This window comes from Panthera pardus, unplaced genomic scaffold (genome assembly GCF_024362965.1).
Source record: "Panthera pardus isolate Hobbes unplaced genomic scaffold, ASM2436296v1 HiC_scaffold_21, whole genome shotgun sequence".
Classification (NCBI taxonomy): domain Eukaryota; kingdom Metazoa; phylum Chordata; class Mammalia; order Carnivora; family Felidae; genus Panthera; species Panthera pardus.
The window spans coordinates 31940741-31963958 of NW_026526777.1; the positions used below are offsets into that span (position 1 = coordinate 31940741).

A 23218-nucleotide genomic window follows, 5' to 3' on the forward strand; every position below is an offset into this window, starting at 1 on the left:
AGAGATGAAAGATAGCATAGTATAAGCAAGATATGACTGAATCTGAGTCCAAAATAAGTAAAGACACAAAATTCAGTGAGAGAAGTAAGAGACCATGTGATGCAAGACCTTCTAAGTCATATAAGGAAATGCAAAAATTCATCTAACAGCAATAAAAAAGCAGCCTTTTAAGGAGTGTGATATAAGGAAATGTACACTTTAAAAGGATAACTCATGCTGCAATGTACAGAATGAACTAGAAATGATAAAATGAAAGGTAAAGAGCTCAGTTACAAAGTTTTGGAAATAATCCAGGAAAAAGGTAAACTAGAGTAGTACAGTCAGGATGCAGAGAGTTAGCAGATCAGATAGCTTTTTAGGAAATAAAACCAAGAGAACATGGTAATTGCCTAGACATAATGTATGAGATTCCCTTGTTTGTAATTTGGGCAACTAGATGGATGGTGGTAATAATCACAACCAAAAGTGCAACCTTGGGCAGAATATAACAAAGTTCATCTTGAAGACTAGGTACTTGAGGTACCTAGAAAAATATCAAGAGTCATGGTGATTAGGATCCAACTGGCCAGGAAATGCACGAGGAGCTTTCTCCGTGAAAGCTAAAGAATCATTGGCTTGGAGTCAGACAACCCCGGGTCAAATCCTGACTCCACCACTTATTAGCTATGTTACCACGGGCAAATTAGTTCATTAGTCTGAGCCTCAGTCCCTTACTTGTAGTGTGTGAAAAACAACGTTTTGTATGTTATCTGTCAGAAATAAATGAAGCAGTGTATTCAAAAGACTTAGCACACAGTAGGTGCATTTTAAGAACTCACTAATCGGTAGATACCAACAGTAGCAGCCATACCAGCACCCCGGACAAAAGTGGGATGAAGGTGGTAAGACAGCAAGCTGGATGGTCAGGTTTTCAATCATGTGAGAGGTAATGTCCTCATCACCTGCTCTCCTGAGCAAAAGATAAGAGCTATCAGAAAGGTGACAATCCTTTAGATGGGGAGCAGAAGCCTCAGTACAGCAGGCTTCACCCTTTCCTACCCCCGAGAAAAAGGAGTAGTGATCAGAAAGAGGTACTGTGGATGGAGAAGGCTGCTGTTGCTACCTCCTAATCATTATGGTATGGTTATTAGAGAACAAGTAGCCTCCACGTGAGAGGGTGACAGGGGAAGCAGTGTCCATGGGGGAAAGAGATAACGCTCCAGTTAAAATAAGGAGGTGAAAAAAAAAGTGTTCAGTAAGAAATGAGGGGTGTAGGCGGTTACTTGTACAATGAAAGAGAAATTCTGTAGATATTTGTATATTTTAATATTCATATTCAAAAAGGTGGTGCTTAAAAAGAGAACTGATTGATTTGACACCAAGTTTATATTCTTTCAACAAACATTTACTTAATGTCGACTATGCACTCTGGGTACCATTCTGGAGACTAGGGATAAAGCTTATACTCTAAGAAAACAACGGGAACAAACAAATTAAAAAGCAGTAAGGTTATAAATTCTACGGAGAAAAATATGGCAGTGAAGGCATACTGGGTTGGCGTGAAATTTCAATTTTCATTGAATGATCAAAGAAGGTGATATTCAAATATGTACTTGAAGAAGATGAATGAACGAGCTGATGAGAAACTACTAGAAGGTTTTAAACGGACATGATTTGACTACAATGTTATATTTTATATTTAAATTCTGTATACTTTTGTAATGGCTTCTGTGTTGAGAGTACAGTGAAAGGAGGCAAGGGCAGAAGCAGAGACCAACTGGGAAGCCATTCACAATAAGGTCTGTGAAAAATTAACTTTGACCAGAGTGGTGACATAGGGTAAGAAGTATTCCGATTCTAAATATATTTAAAGCTAGAGCTTATGGGATTAGATAGAAGACAAGGCATTGGAGGGAGTCAGGAATGTCCCTAAAAGCTTTAGCCTAGCAACTGAAAGGATCGACTTGCCACTAATTGTGACAGAGAAGACTGTAGAGAACAGTTTTAGGAGGAATATTTGGAGTTCAGATTCAGACATGAATTCAGACATGCAAATTTGATGTCAAGTATGCAAGTGGATACAAAAGTTTGGAATTCAGGACAGAGGTCTGGGTTGAGATGTAAATCTGAGAGTCAACAGCATATAGATCATAGTTAGAGTCCTGATTTGTTAAGAGGTTCAGGAGGGGAGGAGAAATCAGCAAAGGAGAGACCACTAAGGCATGAGAAAAACAAAGTTCTTGGAAGCTAAGCAATGAACAGGCTTCAAAGAAGAAAGTATGGCCAACTCTATCAAATGCAGCTGGTAAGTGAGGAAGATGAGGCCGAAGAACCCACAGCTGGATCGAGCAACATGGGAAGTGCGATCCTGGCAAGGCAGTGTAGGTGGCATGGTCAGGGAGAAAGCTTAATTGGAGTACACTTCAGAGAGTGAAAGGAGAGACAAAACTACAAATAAATCTTTCTAGGAATTTTGCAATAAAAGGCAGCAGAGAAATAGGTCAACAGCTGGAGAGAGGGAGGACTTCAAATGCTGTTTTTTGAGTTTGTTTGGTTTGGTTTGTTGTTTGATGGAAAGAATAACAGCGCCTTAGTATGTAATAGAAAGGACTCAGTAGAGGAAGCTGAAATAAGCAGGGGATGGAGATGGGATCTGGTGCTCATGGGAGCACTGGCCTTTGAGAACAGTGTGGCTTCTGCATCTGAAAAGGAAAAGGCAGATCACAGGAGTACAAATTCCGGGAGGAGGATATCCATGGTAGGGGTCTGTGAGCGTTCTCTTCTGATTGTTTCCGTTTGTTTGTTTTTTTTGTTTTTTTTTTTGTTTTTTTCTAAATGAAGTAGGAAGCAAGGGCATTAGCTGAGACTGAGGATGGAGGGAAAAGTGTTGGGGGCTGAGGAAGAAAAACTAGGAAGTAGTCACTGAGGAGACTGGGAAGAAAAGGCATTAAAAGGATATGGCTGCTGATACAGAATTAAGAGTTACTTGAGGTTCATGCTCATGAACTTAAACTATGTATAGCAAGAGTCTTCTTTCCTCAAAACAGCAGCTGCTCATTCTCCTGTACCTTTATTAATAAAGTTATGCAATGAACTAAACTTGTTAAAAGAAGACCATTACATCTAAACTTGTATAAAGACTCCCCAAAATAAAAGCTCTGCTCAATGCTGTATGACAAGTACCTTGGCAAAATCGATTTATCAAAAGAAGCAAGCTAAACGATGACCCTTATTTCATAAAGAAAGTAATTCTGTAAAAATAAGTTAAAGAGAAGAGAAGAGGGGTGCCTGGGTGACTCAGTCAGTTAAGCATCCGACTCTTGAGCTCAGCTTAGGTTGTGATCTCACAGTTTATGAGTTCAGGACCCACGTGGGGCTCTGTGCAGGCTCTGTGCAGAGACTGCTTGGAATTCTCTCTCCCTCTCCCTCCACCCCTACTCTATTCATGCTCTCTGTCCTAAAATAAATGAACTTAAAAAAATTATAAAGAGAGAGAGAGAGAGAAGGGAAGGTAATACAGTTATCATGTCCAAAAATCCTATCCACGCAATAGAGTTCACTGGGGGCCGCTTCGCTCTGGCCCACAACACACCTGGGTTACTAGCCTGACATGCTACAAGGCAAACCTCACCTCTTCACACTCCTTTCACGGAGATGCGAAAGCACAAGTGGACTCCGGATTCGGCTGCAATGAAGCTTAAAGGAATGGTCAGTCTACCTTTCTGCTTGGATTGGAAAACAGCAAGGCAAGATTCTCATACCTTCCAAGCTAAATAAGGACAGTCTATTTTTCTACCTGCAGGTGTGGGATACTTTCCCTCTTTCACAAGTAGCGAAAGCGTTAACACTAGATATCTACAAATTTACAAATAATAATTATAAACTAAGCCCTGAAGATCATTACAATTAAAATGAATCTTCCTTCTGGGGTGCCTGAGTGGCTCAGTCAGTTAAGCATCCAACTTTTGGTTTCGGCTCAGGTCATGATCTCACAGTTCATGAGTTTGAGCCCCATGCTGGGGGGCATGCTGACAGTGGGGAGCCTGCTTGCGATTCTCTCCCTCTCTGCCCCTCCTCCACTAGCGTGCATGTGCAAGTGCACTGTCTCTATATCTCAAAATAAATACATTAATTAAAAAAATTAATTCTCCTTCTAATCACTACCAGAAATCGTTAGTATTACACTGATTATAATTGTTTTGTATTTAAATTTATGATAAGAATGTGAATGTACCATAGCCCTCTTCAAATAATGACGATAAATCAAAATACTCACAAAATGTTAGTTGTAAACTTCCATTGTTTAAAATTAGTCTCATAGTAGAAAATAAACATTTTATCATTTATCTGTCACCATCTTATACACAGTCTGTATTTCTTTTAATTAAGCTAAATCCATCGTTCCACAAACAACAGTTCTAAAGCAATGAGAATATATAAATTAGAATCTAGTTAAAATATCCTTGCAGTATCTTCTAGGCTTTAGTGGAAGGAATCAAAGAAGGAAAGAAGGAAGGAAATGAAGGGAAGGGAAAAAATGAAAGCTGACAGAAAAAATTTTTCTCTAAGTTCAAGAGAATCATAGTAGTGCAAAAGCACATTTTAAAAGATACATAAATCTCATAATCTAAAACTTCAACAACAACAACAAAAACTCCTATACTAAAAATGAGACCATATATTCATATTGTGGGGTTAGAGTATTCATCTCAGAACAAGGAAAGGAAAGATATGCCAGGAATATACATCACTCATCATTATAACAGGGCATAATTGGTATTTGACACTTAGAAAGCTGACTTCCCCAGATTTCTGTTTATGTCCAGACTGATATTAGCATTACAAAAGTGAAAGAAGTCACTTGGCTAACCATATGTTGCCATATCACCCCCCTTATTCAGTCCAATGGTGTGGAACAAAACAAAAGAAGGTTGTCAACCCCTAGCAGACACTGTCCTTTCCCAGCGCTTTAAAATAATGATACCAAGAGTGGGAACATTTTTCAAAGATTTAATAAGCAATAACACCTATAAGCTCTTGTCAGGTAATCTTTCTTTCATGATCTCACACCATCGGTCTGAAGGGGGGGAGGGGAGGAATCCTTCTCCCTTCCCCCACTTGCCACAAGCAGCTAGAACCTGGGATGACACTTGCCTGTTTCCAACAGGGAGAGAGGTCCACCCTCACAGGAGCAGCAGCAGGAGGCATAAGCGAAAGGAACAGTGTGAAAAGAGATGCAGAACCACATATATAATCTTGAAATTTATGCTGTGTGGCAGCTTCGTGTCTCAGAGGAAAATAATTACTTTCATTTTTGCCTCCTACTGCCACTCCGACCTTTCCCGGTCGGTGAGTCAGTGGGAGGCAAAAATGAAAGTGCTTTTTTTCTCCCCCCTTTGAAACTTAGAGCTGTTCCAAACTGTGGATTTCAGAACCGTAACAAGAACTGCCTAATTTTTAGAGGGCTCCTTTTATCATCTCCACTAGAAACAACAAGACTATGAAATAATAGTGTTCGCCTATGTGTGTAAAATCGGCGCTAACGTGTGTATGCCTGATAGTTAGAAGGTGCTAATTACAAACTTGATAATTTACCACCATAACAGAAAATACAGACGGATTTTAAAAAACAACCATCTTGAAATTAAAATACTGGACACTGTATATTAACTAGTTGGAATTTACATAAAAACTTAAAAATAAAGAAATAAAAATAGCGGCCTGACTCTAAGGTAAAGGGTCTCTTTTTTGAATACCGAGAATTCAGGTAAGTATAACAAAGAAAAGCAATGTAAACTTCTGTTAGGTAAAGGGCTGATTTAAACATCTTCATCTGAAGGAGCCCCTGATTGGCTTCAAAGACATCTTCTTATTGAGGCCCTGCTCCATATGAAGAAGTACAATACCACAGCATATCCAAAGTGAGTAAGGCATAGTTCTCTTCGAGTGTAGCCCCAGAGAGATAAGAAAATGTCCACATAAAACAATACAACGGTGTCAGAAATACCAGAAGACATACAAAGAAGGTATCATCGGGTTTTCAAGAGAAGATATTACAATCAGAAAAAGCTTCATGATAGAAATGGCATTTTAGATGGTACTTAAAAAACAGGCATGATTTGAAAAATTGGCGAGAAAAATGAGGGTGCAAAGGGAACAAAATCACAGAGGCAGAAAAGGCAGGGCTGGCAAAATTTTCTGAACTGTGTTTCACAGAAACTGGTTTCACAGACACCGATTCTGGGAGAAGTCAATAGATGCACTTAAAAATATATAATAAAAAAGTCCCATAGTTAAATAAGTGTGAAAAACACTTACACCCATGTCCTCCTCTGGGAAATTTAAAGTGCACAGCGGAATAAGAAAGGCTCTGAGGAAGGATTGTCATCAAGTAACTGTTTAACCCAAGTCCCACCAACCTATATGACTACAGAAATTTGAAAGAATATCCATCGACTCTTCCAACAATTTCAGAATGACTATCTAAGCAAAACTGAGATAAGATTAGCAGAGTAAATTTGAGACTAGACTCTAGAATCTAGAATGCCTCAAACACAAAACTGAGAAATGTAGCTTTTATGAATGACAGCAAAAGTGAGATTTGGGCCCTACAAAGAGGGGTGTATTCTTTCAAGCATATCATTACATATTGGGCTTAATGGCAAGCTTTGTATGAAACATTCTTTCACTTCATTTTATGTTACGAAAACATAAGCAACCACCTAAAAGGAGAAACGCACCACTTATCAGAGAACATGAGAAAAGGAGCAATAATGGAAGGCAGCTGTGGATAATGCAGGATCAGCCACCAAAGCAAAGACAGGCACCACATATACGGGCACCCCCACTAGCTGGGCACAGCCTCACTTGTGTTCTTTTCTCTCTAAGCTTAATAATATTAACTCACAAAGCCTACCGGTCCTTCAATTAAAGTTAAAATCTATAGTTGGGTTTTTTGTTTGTTTATTTGTTTGTCTTTTTACATGTTGGTGCATTAGAACTAAGTATTCTAAAACACTATTTAAAATATAAACAATTCTGACTAAACTTGTAAATGCATAATTAGCATTTTTGGGGCTGTTTTATTTCCTAAAGGAACTGTAATTCTGTACACACACACACACACACACACACACACACACACAGCCTTCATTAGAACAAATTACCTGTGGCTGGAACTGGGGAACAGGTGGCCCTTGCATTCCTTGTGATTGCTCATCCATTGTCTGAAGCAATAAGAACTTTAGAACTCTGCAAAAATATAAAGTTGAAATTTAAATAATGCAATCATTACCAACTCATTTTGCTTATCATATTCCTGATGCTTGCATTCAAATATTAGACTTACCTAACATTTCAGAAAGTATCCAAGAACATACCCCATACTCTTCTACCCGCCATTTGCCAAATTCAAGCTCTGTTTAGCTAACACAAGTGGCAGATTTACTGTCCCAACTAAGTCCATTTCTCCAAAGTAGTATTATGTGCTTAGAAAATTCTATATTGTGAGATGAAATGTTCTCTTCTCCATTATAGCATGTAGACCAAACAGACTTCCCCTTACCCTTGCCAATATGCAAAGATAATTACCATAATAAGCTTCCATAAATGTGGTAAATGTTATACATTCTAAAATGCACCTCATCTTCATATTCTAAAATGTTAGTGTTTTTGTTCTGTATGTCCAACTACAATTCTTACTGTAATTTTAGGTTTAAACTTAAAAGGCTAGTCCTCATGAGGTTGTTTACTCTTTTACGCATACTTTGCTTATAATTATTAAACATTCATCCATTAACTCCATAAACATAAGACTAATTCTATGTCACCTACTGCACAAGGCTCAAGTATTGAACTACAAATGAGACATGGCTGTTGGCCCATCCAACAACACTGATTCTACACACTGTCAACTATTTCTAGGTTCCTTGTGTTATTTTATATGAAAATATAACTTATATGTTAAAAAACTAGGATCCATTTAAGTGGGATTAACAGAGAAACTAAAACACATACTCACTTCATTATACTCTTTAAAAAACAATTAAAAAAATGACATGGGTCATTTGTATTGCAAATGTTTCCTTCCATTCTATAATTTGTCTTTTCTAAAACCTTTTCAATGTCATCTTTTCCTTTATAATTAATACCTTTGTATACTATTTAAGAATTATTTCTCTACTCCAGGTTTTCATACATTAGCTTCTAATGTAAGCTTTATTGTTTTATCTTTCATGTTTAGATACATAATCGACCTGTAATTAAATTTTTGTATCACATAATGTAAAGACAATATTTAGTTTTTTTTCATATGGATATCCAATTGATTCCAAATCATATACTGAAATGATTATCCTTCACCCTATTCCCCTTTACACTACAACTCTGTCATCCTTGCCATTTATTAAATGAAAGCATAATACACACACACACACACACACACACACACTGCCAACTTACTGAACTCACTTATTAGTTCAAGTAGATTTTTGGTTATTCTTGTCTCATTGCAATGGCTAAAACCTCTAGTACGATGAACCTAAGAGTAGACATCCTTTTCCTGTTCCTATCATGAGAAAGTGTTGAGAAGGAAAAACTTGCCTTAACCATTCAAGGTTCTTCTAGCTTTTCTAAGAATCAAATTGAAATGAGACAGAATAACAGGAGAAAAAATTAGTAACATGTATACCTTCTATATACATAGGAGCAACTCAGGAAAACCAAGCAACTCCCTGAAGTGGTCAAACCCACCAACTTAAATACTGTCTTTAGGCAAAGACAAAAGATGTTGGGAGTCAGTTATGAGAGGTAACCAGGAAAAGCACAGTAGACAAGGTAAGATTGTTATGCAGAATTAACTCATTACCTTCTCTATTAGTAAGTTTCCAGGAACTGGGTCAACCCTTCTTCCTGGTACAGCAAGAGAGACACCCTTACAAATGGAGATTTATATATATATATATATATATATATATATATATATATATATATATAGACAAATACCTATACAAAGGTGTAACTTCTACTTGGTTTTTGGAGCTTCTCGTGTATTTGCAGTATCTTAAAAATAACCAGCTTAAAACAATCAATAGGCCAAAGTGGCATATTTAGAAAAATATGTTCCCTTGCAAAAACATTTCGCCATTAATGTGAGATGTATATTTTTCTTAGATGTCTTAATTTATCAGGTTGAGACAGTGTCCTTCTATTCTTACTTTGCCAGAAGATTTTATATAGGGATGCCTGGGTGGCTCAGGCAGTTAAGCGTCTGACTCTTGGTTTCGGCTCAGGTCATGATCTCATGATTTTGTGAATTCAAGCCCCACATCAAGCTCTGTGCTGACAGTGAAGAGCCTGCTTGGGATTCTCTCTCTCCCCCTCTTTCTGACTCTCCCCCACTCATGCTCTCTCTCTCTCTCTCTCTCTCAAAATAAATAAATAAACTTAAAAAAACATTTTATATATATATATATATATATATATATATATATATATATATATATATTGTTCATTAAAATGTTGAAATATGGTGACTCATTTCTGAATGTTAAGCCAGTATTAACTTCTGGGATGAATCTCAGTCATGGTATATAATCATATTTATCTATTTCTGGATTGGTTTTTATTTAGTGTTGGATCCAAGGAGGGGAGGAGACTGAAGAAGAAAGAGAACCCTAGTAATGAATTAGAATATCTTTTACTGTGAAATACAAATCATTAAAATCAGCATTTCACATAGTATCCCACAGATAGTTTCACAAAACACTCCATGACAAAAAGGGTTTCCAGGTCAAAGAACTCTGTGAAATACTACTCATTATATAAATCACTCATAGAGAGTCATAATAAATACTGACATATGAAAGGATCCAAACAGGTCTGTAGTTAATAAAAAACTTAAATTCATTTAAAACTTCATTCTGTTTAACTTAGTCAAAAAATGCTTTCTTTGTGTAACATTTTCTAATATCCCACACAGCTTGACTAATGCTAAGAACACACTTGAGAAGTTTGTACTAGATTATAATAAAATGGGTTTCCTCATACCTACTAATGAGTGACAATGTCTAAATAAATAAAATTATGAAGAAAAGAAGCTAAAGGAAAACGAAATTTAAAAAAAAAAAACCAACATAAAACTCAAAGAAATCATATAAGTGATTTAACCTAACAATCTGCATAACAGGAAAATCACTTCTACAATATCCCTTGACAGAGGTCAAAAAGCCTCTGCTTGGAAAATTAACATCTGTATGAAATTCTCATATTTCATGTAAGCTTAATAAGTACAATGAATAAAGAGCAACAAAATTTTCTCTGCATAAAATCTAACGTAGTTCCATGTGTCACTAGATTCTTAATGCTATTACAGAATAAGAATATTTGGGGCGCCTGGGTGGCTCAGTCTGTTAAGCGACCGACTTTGGCTCAGGTCATGATCTCGCGGTCCGTGAGTTCGAGCCCCGTGTCGGGCTCTGTGCTCACAGCTCAGAGCCTGGAGCCTGCTTCCGATTCTGTGTCTCCCTCTCTCTCTGACCCTCTCCCATTCATGCTCTGTCTCTCTCTGTCTCAAAAATAAATAAACGTTAAAAAAAAAAAAAATTAAAAATAGACCTACCCTATGACCCAGCAGTAGCACTGCTAGGAATTTACCCAAGGGATACAGGAGTACTGATGCATAGGGGCACTTATACCCCAATGTTTATAGCAGCACTCTCAACAATAGCCAAATTGTGGAAAGAGCCTAAATGTCCATCAACTGATGAATGGATAAAGAAATTGTGGTTTATATACACAATGGAGTGCTACATGGCCATGAGAAAGAATGAAATATGGCCCTTTGTAGCAACGTGGATGGAACTGGAGAGTGTGATGCTAAGTGAAATAAGCCATACAGAGAAAGACAGATACCATAGATCCTGAGGAACTTAACAGAAACCCATGGGGGAGGGGAAGAAAAAAAAAAAAAAAAGAGGTTAGAGTGGGAGAGAGCCGGTTGATGGGGGGTGGGAGGGAGGGGAGGGGAGGTGATGGGTATTGAAGAGGGCATCTTTTGGGATGAGCACTAGGTGTTGTATGGAAACCAATCTGACAATAAATTTCATATATTAAAAAATAAATTAAATTAAATTAAATTAAAATATGTTAAATATATATTCAACCTTCTAGATTATAAATTCCATGTTGCAGGGACCTATATATGTGTCAGCCACAGTTGTATCCCCAGTGCTCAAGTCAATGCTCGGCACAAAACAGGTGCTGAATATTTAATTAATGAATGCATGTATGTCTGTCATAAAAACATCAAATAATTACTGTTACAGTTTAATAAATCTAAAGTCAATGATGAGAATAATCATTACCAAATTCAACAAATTTGGCCACCAATCTTCAATCAAAAAAAGCTGCCCAAAGAAGGTGCTATCTAAATTGGGTTTTAAATAATGAAGAGGAAAAGTTAACAAGGTTTAGATGACCAAGGAAGAGAGGAATTCTGGGAAAAGGAAAAAAAAGATATCGAAACACCCAAAAGCAGAACACAACATCTTACAAAGTAGCTTCAAATTAAAGTTGACAGGTAGTAGGAGATAGGTGGTGGAGAGTTAGTAGCAGGTTACATTAACAACACAGGTGTCAGTTCATGAAAAAACTGTTAGGGTATTTACTCTATCCAGTTGGTATCAGAGAGCTAATGTTGAGTTTCAAGCGGCTAAGAGAAAGAATTTCACTATTTTTGAAAGACAGTCTTTCTTGCCATGTGACTGAGTAGAGGGGTTCCCAACCGTAAGCAACACCAGTTAAGAAGCTACTGCAACAGTCAAGAAATGATAAGGCTGCTTGCCACATCCTCTTTCTTGACCTTGCCCAGCTTTCAACAAAATTGACCATCTCACTTTCGTAAAATGTTCTGTGATCCCATATTCTTCTGACTTTTCTCCTACACTACAGCTATTCTTTCTAAGTTCCTGTCTAACATTTATGTTGAAGTGCTCTAATATTTAAATCTTCTTTTGGAGGGGGAGGGGCACCTGGCTCAGTCAGTTGAGAGTCCCTACTCTTGATTTTGGCTCAGGTCATGATCCCAGGGTTGTGGGACAGAGTCCTGTGTCGGGCTCCACAATGGGCACAGAGCCTGATTAATAAGACTCTCTCTCTCCCTCTGCCCCTCTCCCCTGTTGGATCTCTCAAAAATAATAATAATTATTATTATTATTATAATTCTTTTTTAAAAATCTACTGTCTCTGCTGAAGTCATCCTACCCAGTACCGTGACTTTGAATACCATCTCTATATGATTACTCTGAAATCTGTATCTCTACCATAGGTGTATGTTCTGAGCTCTGAGCTACAAACACCAATATCCAATCTCCCACGTTAAATAGAGGATTCCATCTCCCATCTCCCATCTCCCAAGATATGCTTCACAATCTACTCAGTTGGTCCAGCCCCCAAATTCTCAAGCTTCTGGGTCTCTAGACCTCTATATATGAGGATCCCAAAGACCTTTGGTTCACGTTGGTCATGACTATCAATATTTCCCATTATCAAAGTTAAAACTGAAAAATGCTTAAAACACATACTAATCCATTTACAAACAACAGCAATAACACTGTTACAGGTTTCTATAAAACATATTTTCATGAAAAATAGATACATTTTAAAAAACTAGAAGAGGGGTACCTAGGTCGCTCAGTCAGTTAAGCGTCCAACATCAGTTCAGGTTATGATCTCATAGTTTGTGGGTTCCAGCCCCACATCAGGCTCTGTGCTGATAGCTCAGAGCCCGGAGCCTACTTTAGATTCTGCGTCTCCCACTTTCTCTCTCTCTCCCTCTTTCTCTCAAAAGTAAACATTAAAAAAAAAAATTAATAATACATGAGTAAATAATTAGAAGAGAGGCACTGTCTTACATTTTGCAAGTTTCTTTAATGTCTGCAGAGCAGCAGTTTCAATCTGTTCAAATATGTTGTTTTGGCAGAAGCATATTTTTAAAAATCTGGTCTTCCACAAATGTATAGTTGGAAAATAGAGGAACATTTTAATATCCAATGTGGATATCACTGTGGATATTCTCCTTTGATAATACACCAAACTTGACAGGTGGCAAATTCTTTTTTTTTAAGTATTTTATTATTTTTATTTTGAAAGAGAGTGAGTGTGTATGGGGAGCCCAAGCAGGCTCCCCACTGTTAGTGCAGAGCCAGATGCAGGGCTCAAACCCACAAACCATGAGATCATGACCTGAGCTAAAATCAAAAGTGGGACGCTTAACCAGCTGAGCCACCCAGGCACCCCAACAGGTGGCAAATTCTTACAGGTTAACTGCAATGTGGACTCTCAAATCAATATACTTCTATACTCTGTTAAAATCCAGTGGTCTCTCTTGCTCTTTGAAAAGACCTTTTACTCATGGTTGATTTTGTAATACCATGCATTGGTCATCTGGAAAATTTTACTTTACTGGGTTACTCAGATCATCGAAATGTTGACCATTTTCATTATACGAATCAAAAAAAAAAATCCATTCATTAATGACACAACTAATCTCCTTTAAATACCAGGAAGATGTCAAGGTCATAGTGATGAACATAACTTCCCCAAAATTCCAATTTTCAGTTTGAAAGTTTGATACTTATCATTAGTAACAAATAATGTCAGTTGTTTTCCTTTAAATGAATGGCACTTAATTTTCAAGAAAATGTCTACAAAACACCCATGCCTGAATAACCAAAGTTTGTCTTTCAGTCATTCTTTCAAGCAAAACTGGTGTTCCATGAAAATAGCAGCTACTCAGCTTGCTCTTCAAATAACTGCACAAATGCTTTTCCTTGATACAACTTTGATTTACTGCAGTAGTACTTTAAGTATACTTCCTGTTTCATCACACATATTAAAAGGCATGTATTCTGTGGTTAAGAAATAATAAAAAATAACACTCTAATAATAACAATCATCAGTAACATTTAAAAATGAAAGTCACATTTCTTATTATAATTACAGAAGATTCTTTCCATGTAAAGAATACAAAGACTAGTACAGTCTAGTCTGTGCACTGATTCAAGCTAAGACATCAGGGGTTTTAAAGATAATGACTTAGTATTACAAAAACTGCCCGATCTTGCAGACCACATGAGACAGCCTCTAGGACCCCACCCAACCTTTTGCCCCCGCCATCCCCAGAAGTCTATAGATCATACTTTCAGAAGAGGAGGTCTAATCAAAAACCTAAAATTCATTCTTTATTCTTTTTTTTTCCCCTCACCTCCCTGTTCCTCATATCCAACACATCAGTAGGTGCCATTTGTTCTATTTCCAAAATACATCTCAGATTTGTCCATGGTACCCTATCACCACAAATAAGACCCTACAAGGTATCGTTAGGTCTCCAACAGGGACTACTATGATAGCCTACTAATTGGTCCTCTTTTCCATCATTCTGTTCAACAGTGATATTTTGAAAACATAAATCAACAAAACATACCCGCTGCATGTAAGACTAAAATCCCAACTCCTTGCCAAATACTGCAAAAGCCTGTAAATAATCTCCTGACTACCTCTTCTATACTTGCTCATCCCAACCTCTCACTGTCTACCTTCCAGCAATGCTGAACCCCCTTCTCTTCTTTAAACCTGCTAAGGCCTCCTTCCCAGCATCAGAGCCTTGTACTTGCTGTTCTCTAGGCCTAGAATCCTTGATCTGCTGGCTCAAAATCAGGCCTACCCTAACAGCCCTCTCCAGAGTAGTACCCTCCTCTCCATTATCTTTCACATCATCACTCTTGTTTCTACTGAGCAATTACAATAATCTGTAACTATCTTGTTCATTTTTTTTTACTTGTTTATTATCTATCTCCTCTGCCATAACGCAAGTAAACACACAGGCAGGAACTTATTTTATTTCCTGCTACATTCCCCAGCAAGTACCTGGCAAAAATATGGGCACTTAATAAACATCTGCTGAATGAATGAAAAATGAATGTAAATGAGGAATACAGTATATATTTTAAAGCTGCTTATGTTTAGACTTTTAGGACTTATGACTGATCAATTGTACTTGATAATAGAAAAGGAAGTGAAAGATGACACCAAAAGTCATCTTTGTGGGGGACGGGAGGACATAGTGATAGCACCATCCAAACTAGACAGCAGAGGACAAATCAAAATAGGGTGGGTGTTAGGATGGGCAAGACGCAGGATAAGGACAATACAGGAAAAACTAATTGTGAATTATTAGGAGACAGACTATAAAGTTTGTAACAGCTAAATTTTGCCAAGTATAATCTTTGGGGAAGGGGAGTTCAATACATTGTCTTGTAATTCTCATACAGTTAGTTGTTTATTAGCTAAGGCTTTTCAATGTGTTTGAAAACAGTTCTTCTCTTAAGCATATTACATACAGGTCCCCCAAATCTTCCAAATACCACAAACATTTTTACAGATAGCCACAAACTCAGTGCACACTAAAGTCTTCCCAATTCTTGTGTATAGTTACGTATTCTGCAGGAAATAAAACTACAAAATTAGGCACCTGAATTTGAGATGTAAAAGCTAACTCAATGACAAAACTACTTAGTTTCAAAAAATTGTATGTCAGTGGGCTAAACTTCATAATTCATATAACTCGTAATAAAATTATTAAGCAAAATATAATATACTTACATATTAAAAATAATAAATAAAATAGTCTTCAGTGGCACTCAGATATAGTGAGATTATATATATCTTAATCTGCTAAAATATAATTACAGCACCATTTCCTAAATAAAAATACCTTTCCTAGTTCCCATTTTAATACACATATAATATATAAATCCCTGAGATAATTATAAGCAAATTAAACATGCTAAGTGTATACTTTTTTCCTATAATCAAGCAAGTGACATTTACATGAGACAACACAAAGAAAATTAAGTAGAAGTACCTAACATCATACATTTCTGTGTTATCATCAGTAAGTTTTTAAGAGCTACTAAGATACTATCAGATCTTTGAAGAGAACAATGAGCATTACAATCTCAACATTTATAATGAAAAACATTAAAGTAACCAAGCACTCAGTCTTGGCTTCTAAATGTCACTCTTCACTTGGAGGAGTCAGCTTTTTGGAGAAATGGTTGATTCCAGTACCGAGGCTAGGAAAGAACAAGCCAAGTCTAAACATCATGTTGTGCCACAAAATACAGTAATATGTAACGAACAATGTGGATATGTCAAAAGGACATAGAAACTAGCTTGATGATTCCTACTGGCTACACGTGGAACAATTTGAGAATAATAGATGATAATGCACTAAATAAAATAAGAATTTGTGAGCCTATAAAGATATAAATAAAGAGTGAAAAGGGGAAAGCTATTCCTTGCAAGACAATGTTACCTCATAAAGAATGATAGAATTAAAAAATCACGCTTTACCAGTCATCAGGGATACAACTGATCCAGGCAAGAGTCATCAATAGATACTATGCTAGAGGAACAAGTTATTTTCAGTGTCTGAAAGTATCTAACCCCCCACACAAACACACAATTACAAATAATAATAATAATAATAATTACAAAAGGACAGGATAATTTTATAGTAGAGAACCTTAGTTAAATGATCAAAGCTAAATCCAGTAATGGAATATAAAAAGATCACGTGCCTCTAAATATAATACACTTAGAAGAAACGTAATTTGTGTTATTTCTGCCAGAAATGCAAACTTTAAACTTAAACACAAGGAAATACCAAGTAAACCTAAATTAGGGACACCTATAAAGTAACTGGCCTCTACTCCCCAAAACTGTCAATGTCTTAAAAGGCAAAGAAGTACTGAAGAACTGTTCGAGACTCAGAGGCCAAAGAGACACAAGGAGTGCAAGCAAGGTACAATCCAGGATTTTCAATTTCTATAAAGGACACTATAGGGACAATCTGAAGGTCTCTATGTTAGTAACAATACTAAAGCAATATCAATGTCCTGACTTTTATAATTGTACAGTGGATATGTCAGCAAATGTCTTTCTTTTTAGAAAATGCACAATGAGGTACTTTGGGGTAAGAAGGGCATCAACTAATCTCAAATGTTTCATTTTTATATACATTTATACTGTTGTACATATACACAGTAAGACAAATGTGATAAAATCTTTAATTTTTTTAACGTTTATTTATATTTTGAGAAAGAGAGACAGAGCGTGAGTGGAGAGGGACAAAGAAAGAGAGGGAGACACAGAAATCCGAAGCAGGCTCCAGGCTCTGAGTTGTCAGCACAGAGCCTGATGCAGAGCTTGAACTCACAAACCATGAGACCACAAACTGAGCCGAGGTCAGACGCTCAACCACATAAGCCACCCAGATGCCCCTCAACGCGATAAAATCTTAACACTGCAGAAATCAAGATGAAGATTTTTTTTTATGTTTATTTATTTTTTACAGAGAGAGAGAGACAGAGCATGAGCGGGGGAGGGGCAGAGAGAGAGGGAGACACAGAATCCGAAGCAGGCTCCAGCCTCTGAGCTGTCAGCACAGAGCCCGACACGGGGCTCGAACTCACAGACTGTGGGATCATGACCTGAGCCGAAGTCGGATGCTCAACCGACTGAACCACCCAGGCACCCCAAGATGAAGATTATACGGAAATTCTTTGTTCGTTTTTATAATTTTTCTGTAAATCTGAAATCTATCACAATTAAAAGTTTAAAAACTAAGTTTAAAGATACAACATAAAAAAGAACATTAGGGGTTAAGTTTGAGCCCCACATTGGGCTGTATGCTGATAGCTCAGAACCTGGAGCCGGCTTTGATTTCTGTGTCTCCCTCGCTCTCTGCCCCTCCCCCACTCACACTCTGTTTCTCTCTCTCTCTCAAAAATGAATAAACATTCAAAAAAAAAATTTTAAGCACATTAAATTATCCTATATTCAGTGTCAACAAAGAAACAGATGCATACCCTTATCACAAAACTTTGCATGTCTTTTAATTAGAACTAACTACTGTGTCCCTTTACAGTCAAATCCGACCACATTTCCTGTCAAAAATTGATCTGTACTCTATCGCTATAGTTTTTCGTTTTCTAGGACAGCGTATAAATGGGAGCCAATACTGACTTTTGAGTATGGCTTCTTTCACTGAGCACAACATGTCTGAGACCCGTCTAGGTTGCTCCATGCAGCCTGTTCATTCTTACTGCTGAGTAGTACTCCACTGCATGGATGTACCACAGTTTATTTATCCACTTGCCAATTGAGATACATCACCTGCATTGTTTCCAGTTCTGGACAATTACAAACACAGCCACTATCAACATTTGCATACAGGTTCACATTAGTTTCACATTAGTTTCCATTTCACCTGGGTAAATATCTAGGAATACGATTGCTGGATACTACTAGATTTTAGTAAGTTAAGTGTGCATGCAAAATAGGTCTATTTGGTAGGCTAAGAAATAGAAAAATGAAAGTACCTCAGATCATCTTGCAACTCATGTACCTTCCTTGTGGTTTCAGTGACCTTCTCCTTACTCATTCTTTTATTGTTTACTATTCTAATAAGATTATCACAAAATACTGGATAGCATATTTGCCTACTGGACTCGTATTTTTGTCAAGTTATCAAGTGAAGAGCAAGGAAATATGACAGAGGATTTCTAATAAAAATTAAAGTAGACCAAGAAATAAGTATTAAATCTTTCAATTTTGTGAAAAAAACAGACATTACTTCCCCCGACTATTCAATGAATTAGAATAGGTCTAAAATAAATAGCTAATTGTATGCTGAAAGAATAAAAATACCATATTTTCACTGAAAAATTAAGGCCATTATGAGAACAGTTTGTTTATGAATTCCTACTCCTATTTCTGTAAAATACATATGGTTAACTGGTCAGTATGAAATTGAAATATTGAAATTGAAAATGAAATATTGAAGTTAAGTAGAATGCAGATAACGAGAGAAATACATAAACAGTTAAATACAAACTTTTTTTGATTTGGGATAATTTGTGTGAAATGTTTTTCAAGACACTAAAATGAGGAAAAGTTCATAGCACTTGGCAAACATCTTTTTCATTGAACTAAATCTTTTTAGAGCTGTTGCTATGCTTTAGACGTATTCCCCAAAACAGCTGAAAGAAGGATTCTACATTAAAGTGCATAGAAGACGTCCAATGAAATATCATTTGGAAGCTGATTTACATTGAAGCATCCCTAAAGTAACAAAGGTTGAGATAAGCAGGACTATGTTTTTATTATGGCGCTTACTGACACCTGCTGGTTCAATTTTATCTACCTCCTCAATATACATTGATATGTTAAAAGTCTCAGATGTGAAGGTTTGTATCACATGAAACAGAATCCTTAACCAATGGACCACCAATTCAAAAACTAAATGAACCAACTAATCACTTCCCATACCCACTGACTTACTGAAATCAGTGTTATGGCTTTACTGTAACTCACTTCCTAATGAACTTACTTACTTAAACTACCACCTAATATTTTGATTCTGCCTTTACTTCTGAGACTTAATTGAGATTAAAGTTAGATTTTTTTTAACTCAAACAGCAAAAGGCAGCAGATCATATTAGAAGTCAACAATGCCAAAAAGTGGATGTCTTTAAAAATATACATGATTTAATTTTTTGGTTTTTGCTAAAGCAAACTAAAAATCCTATAGTTGTAAAATAAGATAATAATACATGGCACTTACTTACTAATACCTCAAAATTTTACTCTCTCCCCACCCTCTTTCTTTCCCCTAAACTCATTATAAAATCATATGGATTTTATAAGGCACTTTCCTCTTCCCAGAAACTCATTCCTAACATTAAAAAAAAAAAAAAAAAAGGTCTCTTTAAGAAAAAGATGCTATACAATAGTAAGCCACCATGTCACTTATCTTTGTACTTGTTTTTACTCTTTCTCCAGCTTAGCAAACCTAATAAGAAATAGACTCCATATAGCAGGGAAAAGGATTAACTCAAATTCAAGAATGTACCTAAAGATATACAGATAGAGCCCAAAACAAAGTGTGCAGGGTAGGCTGAGTGAATACTTTTCCTTTATTTCTTAACTATGCATTAATATATTTCTCCCATAGCAAACAGTTATTCAAACCTAAATAAGTTATTTTCTAATATATGATTGTGAATAAAATTAATCTTGAATGCATACTCTAAATCAGTCAACCCTGGCTGGCCATCAGGATCACCAATAGAGGTTTACGGCTTTTTCATTTGGCTGCTTGGGCCACCCACATTCCCATCCTCTGATTCTAACTGGACAGGTCTTGAGTGGAACAGTATTTGAATTCAACATGTAGCAGGTTCAGGCTATTTTCAGTTTAGGTCTTTGTGTCCAGGAGCATCACTACTGCTGAAAACAATGCGATGCACGGTCAGGCTGCCGAAACTGCCACCTGTTGGCCCCACTAAGAAAGCTGTCTTGGACTCAGGCAAAGAACATGAAAGAGGCAGCTCATGCCCAACCTGTGAGTCTACACTGGATCCAAACAGAAATAAGCAACAGTGTTTTCATTCAAGGATGCTGACTGATGACTCAGTCGGGGGAGGAGGAGGAGGGGAAGCTGGAGCCAGCAACGGGGGCTCTGGGCAATCCCAATGGATTCTTGCTGTTGGCAAAACCGTCATTCTTACGGGCTATTAGCGTTTTCAAAACTAGGAAAACTGAGGAGGAACACAAACATCTCTTAGGCACATACAGAAGTCTCTTCTGAAATGTCTCCTCCTCCTTTTTTAAAACCCATCTGAAGTCCTCCGTTAGTTTCAAGGTCATATATAAACTGATTTACTCTCCAAATTACAATATTTAGAGCAGTTATTTCAGGCAATATCTGCAAATGAAATATGAGTTTATTTTTAAATTTTTTTTTCTTTTTTTCAACGTTTTTTATTTATTTTTGGGACAGAGAGAGACAGAGCATGAACGGGGGAGGGGCAGAGAGAGAGGGAGACACAGAATCGGAAACAGGCTCCAGGCTCCGAGCCATCAGCCCAGAGCCTGACGCGGGGCTCGAACTCACGAACCGCGAGATCGTGACCTGGTTGAAGTCGGATGCTTAACCGACTGCGCCACCCAGGCGCCCCATGAGTTTATTTTTAAAAACATAAATATGCAGGTCTTAGCTTCTGAACTTAAAAAAATTAAGCACCTTAGTATCTGCCAGTTCAAAGACGTGCCAAATTATGTGATAGCACAGCAAAAAATAGATGTTAGGAAATGCTCTCATCTGTAGAGTTCTGTATTGTATCATCAAAATACAAAGAATACTACTCTCTTGAAAAGGATCTATGAAAAACAATTTATAAAGAAAACAGGAAGGAAGGAAAGGAGGGAAGAAAACCAAAGTAAGCCCTTTGAATTCAACCTCTGTCACTTTGTAACCCAGTATTAAACTAACACCTCTTTTTCTGAGCTCTAGTTATTAGCAGCCCCTCCTTTAGGCATGGGAGTGGGGTTGATTCTTCTATTATTTCTGCCACTATACTACCCCTGTCATAGTATTTTACTAATCAGGAAGTGTTTTCATATACATAATGTTACTTCTTTACTCCTCTCAATTTCTACTCTAAAAACAAGAGTTCTGCCCTCAAAATCCAATAAAAGTGACCAACAACAGGATCATTTTCCCTTCTTGGGGAGAATTAGCTATGTCCCACTGACAGAAATTCTTGCTTCTCTTGGGTGCTTAAAGAAACAGAGCTCTTAAGTGTTTATCTAAAACACTGCTTCTAAAACTCTTCCGTGAGTTCTTGCTCCTGGAACTTGCGAGTGTGACGAGAAGTCCGTGTAAATGAGAAATCTCTTCAGTCTACTTTCTTTTTTTAAAAGATGAGAAAAAGTTTTCATTCTCCTCTTGATTATATAAAACACTTCCCCCGCCCCCACCCCAAAATCTGCAAGTGTAAATGATGCTCCAAGAAGATGGTTTCAAGCACCAGGCTCGCGAGGTGTTGCCCCAAGTGAAGGTGACCTGCAATAATCACTCAGTCCCAAATCTCAGCACTGCAGAATCTAAAGGGATGTGATACATCATCTATTTCAACCCCCTCCAGTTTTATAATAATTCTAATCATAAAGATTAACAGACTTCAGAAATTACTGGCAAGAGGGAGAAACGGTTATATGCCATGTGAGAGTTCATGAACGTTTCATATTAAGTATTTTATTCTAAAAGCACTTGTAATTCCAACATGCCCATTCTAGCTTTAAAAGGGGGGAGGGGGCGCTGGGTGGCTCAGTAGGTTAAGCCTGGGACTCTTGATTTCGGCTTAGGTCATGACCTCATGGGATCGAGCCCCGGCATCAGGCTCTGCACTGACAGCACGAAGCTTGCTTGGGATTCTCTCTCTCTCTTTCTCTGCCCCTCTCCCGCTCGCTCTCATGCTAAGGAAACAAATAAACTTAAAACAAAGGAAGCGGCAGGGACGGGTTTTTCCCAACAAATTTTTGTTTCTATTTTTTTGTTGAGCCTTCTCATCCCTGACTCTAGAGTCATTCTGGGTAAGGGGGAGATCAGAGGGCACAGCACCAGCTCTGCCGCTGCAGTGACTTCTGGTAAGACTGTGTGGTGGAAATGAAAGGAAGAAGATGGAAGCTGAACACCACCTGCCTGTGAGGCTATGCACGCAGCACCACAGAGGTGCTACAGTCATCTGCCTCCAACCCAAAAATAACACCTTCCAGAGTAATGAGTTTCCACACTGAGGGCTGGGCCGAGTTACTCAATGATTGACAGGGGGCTGCTAAAGAGAGGAGAGTGCCAGACCAGCCCTCTCTGGTCATCCCTGCGAACAAAGACTGGGTCACATTTTTTTCATATTCCTGACAACACCTACAGCAGCACTAAAACTCTAATAGGATGATTGATGCCTGCGAGCATTTAAATCCTCGGCCAGTGTAACTAATGTGGAACTCTAGTGCTGTTGAGGCCACGTCTGAGTTATTTCTGGTTTGGAAACAGGCTAAAGTACCTCTGACTTTTTAGGTAGAGCCAAAAAGAGTCAGCAGACTGGATGCCCGAAGATGAATGATTGTAATAAACCGTCCTCAGACATGAAATTTTAGCTTCGTGCTAAATCCAAACTACAGTGTTCTCTGTGACTGCCGCAGTTTATAAAAAGCCTTTGCTGAACAAAGGGCTCCCCAATTCTGACGGCTTTGAACCAGAGTCTGTATCTCAAAACAGTTGCAGTATATGCCATACTTTGAAATAAAGCTTAAATGTGACCTTCAAGTGTTT

General features: G+C 37.5%; 1 protein-coding gene across 2 annotated transcripts in view; it reads right to left on the reverse strand.

Annotated features, from left to right (window-relative positions):
• NEK7 (NIMA related kinase 7) overlaps positions 1-23218 on the reverse strand; it is a 158649-nt gene that overhangs the window by 91191 nt on the left and 44240 nt on the right. For both annotated transcript variants that reach the window (XM_019430626.2, XM_019430616.2), the window contains exon 2: positions 7146-7230. In XM_019430626.2, coding sequence (XP_019286171.1) covers positions 7146-7202 — 57 coding nt within the window. In that variant the 5' untranslated portion in view covers positions 7203-7230. The remainder of the gene's footprint in view (positions 1-7145; positions 7231-23218) is intronic.